At 34.3% G+C, this 2,466-nt stretch overlaps 2 protein-coding genes across 2 annotated transcripts in view; one reads left to right on the forward strand and one right to left on the reverse strand.

The window, feature by feature from the left end:
* The window catches only part of LOC119582288 (midasin-like), a gene marked incomplete in the record, with an annotated part of 28,200 nt that extends 27,329 nt beyond the window's left edge, over positions 1-871 (reverse strand). Inside the window, 1 exon segment of the mRNA XM_037930506.1 lies at positions 723-871. Coding sequence (XP_037786434.1) covers positions 723-821 — 99 coding nt within the window.
* Positions 872-1,564: 693 nt separating this feature from the next.
* The window catches only part of LOC119581884 (NADH-quinone oxidoreductase subunit B-like), a 4,829-nt gene continuing 3,927 nt past the window's right edge, over positions 1,565-2,466 (forward strand). Inside the window, exon 1 of the mRNA XM_037930044.1 lies at positions 1,565-1,688. Within this exon, the coding sequence (XP_037785972.1) occupies positions 1,676-1,688 (13 nt within the window). The 5' untranslated portion in view covers positions 1,565-1,675. The remainder of the gene's footprint in view (positions 1,689-2,466) is intronic.

The raw sequence follows: 2,466 nt of genomic DNA on the forward strand, positions 1-2,466 counted from the left end.
CTACATATATGTGTACTAGAGGGTGAGAGGAATCAACTGGTTATGCAAAGCTATTGTAAAAAATTACTGATATTTTCTTAATTTCTCATGTTATCCTTTGCCTGCACAGATTATTTCATCTGTCAGAGTGTCTATGCCATGGAGAAAATATGTCTTACATTTTCTCATTCTGTCAATTAGAGGCAAAGTTTACCTTGTACCATATGCCAGCATGTATTTAGGAAAAGTAACTCTATACATGCTCAAGATTTTCAGTTACACCAAGAAGCAGCGCATCAAAACCAAAATTCCTAGTATGTCCAACTCGGTTGAAATGCAAAATTACCAAGGGATTTAGTGTGGACTCAATCAATCAAAGCTAAAAATTCCCAGTCAAGAGCATAAATCAGCAATACCATTTTATTAAGTTATCCTGTAATAAATATTAATGTCACTACAACTTACATAACTGCATTGGCAATATCAAACATATGAGTTGTCATAAATGGAGATATCACAATGAAACGAATTCAACATTGCACATTATAAGAGTTTTAATATCCATTCTACAAGTAATAAAGGCGACTCTCATTTACGGCTTAATTGGCCATACAGTAATAATAAAAAACAGTTGTAACCTCTGAAACCAGCATAAATGTTTCTTTAGGGGAGACATGGAATGGATGGACATCCTTCAATATCGTGTAGAAAACAAGACAATGAATAACAATTACACCACTCACCTCAATTTCCAAGAACTTCTGGAAGGCACCATTGCACTTTTGGTCTATCTGTGAAAGAAGTGTTATTTCACTGCGTAAATTGACATCCTCGGTCTCCATGTCAGCCGACGTCGCTCACACGCGAGGCAGGGAGCCACCATGTGTTTTGGTTCAAGGCTTCACACACTCTCGGTCTCTATCGCACGTGATGGTCGGGGTTTTATTTTCTTATTCTGTCAATTGTTTTCAAGTTTATATTTTAGTCTATATATTTTTGGTATTTTTTTCTGATTCTTTTTATTTATTTTGAGTTTGGTATTAGTTTATGTATTTACTTATTCTACTCGTGATAAATTGATACAAGTTGCGTAACAGTATATTCTTCAGAAGCACTTTCAAAGATTATTTATATAGGTTTCACATCACTCTTTGTATAGTTTATCATGTGATATAGCATATCGTATTTATATCTATATTTTTTTTACAAAACATTTTAAGTGTCATAACCTTATTTACTGAGTTCGAATGTGTAAGCGACTTCTACATACGTGTATTGGCAAATTTCAGAAATTATGAAACTCTTAATTAATTTTCGGTTTATTTGATAGATTAAAAGTGTATTCTGTACGTAAATCACACCTTTAATAGTACTTTTACATGGTGTGAACATTCACTGTGTTACTTATACATCACTTTATAAGACAGTACCAATGCTTTGAGATTTCCCCTAGATAATTGTCTAGGGAATCTTTGTATATATAGAGTACTCTTAATTTAGAATAATGTAACGTAATGTACAAAATGTACAAAAAAATGCACAAAATAATTAAATCAATAAGCATGAAAATCATCATAACAACTTTCTTAGAAATCCCATCCTTTGAAAATATTGAGAAAGTCCAAGTTGACTGCATAACATCACCGGCGGGGAAATTTCCCAGTGGAGGAGCAAGTAGAGAAGGGAATACGCAACTATGGCTCTTACTGGTAATACTTCAATTTATTTCTTGTATCCTATCGATAGTATCCTTGCCGGAGTTTATTACGTGTGCAGAAGATGCCTTTGCAACATATTTATTTGATGTGAAGGAAACAGATGCTGTGAAAACCTCGTTTGGAAGATGGTCACAGAGTGCCGGATAGATCAGCTGTGTTATGTAGTAAAGTTTACAGTCAATTAATTGTATCATTTTCTGGAATGGGTAAACATTTTACGTGCAGCGTTGTTATTGATGTTATGTAACTAATGTCTCTTAATACATTAGATGGTTTTATGTCGCATATATATGGTTAATGGAACGAACGTTAGCTGTTTTTTTTAACAATTCACAGTCATTATTTGTGTAAGTCCTTTCTGGGCAATAAGGCTTTCTGTGCGGTTATTTTTTCATGAAATGCCCCTTTACTGATATATATATTCAATGCTACTAGGGATTCATACTTCTTTACTCAGATATAGGTACAGAAAACAATTAAAATACGCCAGAAAAAAGGGATGCCATCTTAATACCTGAGATGGACTCCATAAGATTATATAACAAAGTGCATGAAATAACAGGAAGTTATGGCTTGAATAGGAGAGATTAAAGGACTAGAACTTTAGTATAGTTTAATTAAAGAGCTATCTCCCCACCTTCTACAATTTGCTGCTCAGTTGTAGTGGCTGCTCCCTCCTCTCGGAGAACATTTTACACAATTGTCGTAATTCTGTACAGTATGGATGCACACACACCTGAGACTTAGTCCCTGACTCCATGTCATGAGC

The sequence above is a fragment of the Penaeus monodon genome, chromosome 15 (assembly GCF_015228065.2).
Source record: "Penaeus monodon isolate SGIC_2016 chromosome 15, NSTDA_Pmon_1, whole genome shotgun sequence".
NCBI classification, from domain to species: Eukaryota; Metazoa; Arthropoda; class Malacostraca; order Decapoda; family Penaeidae; genus Penaeus; species Penaeus monodon.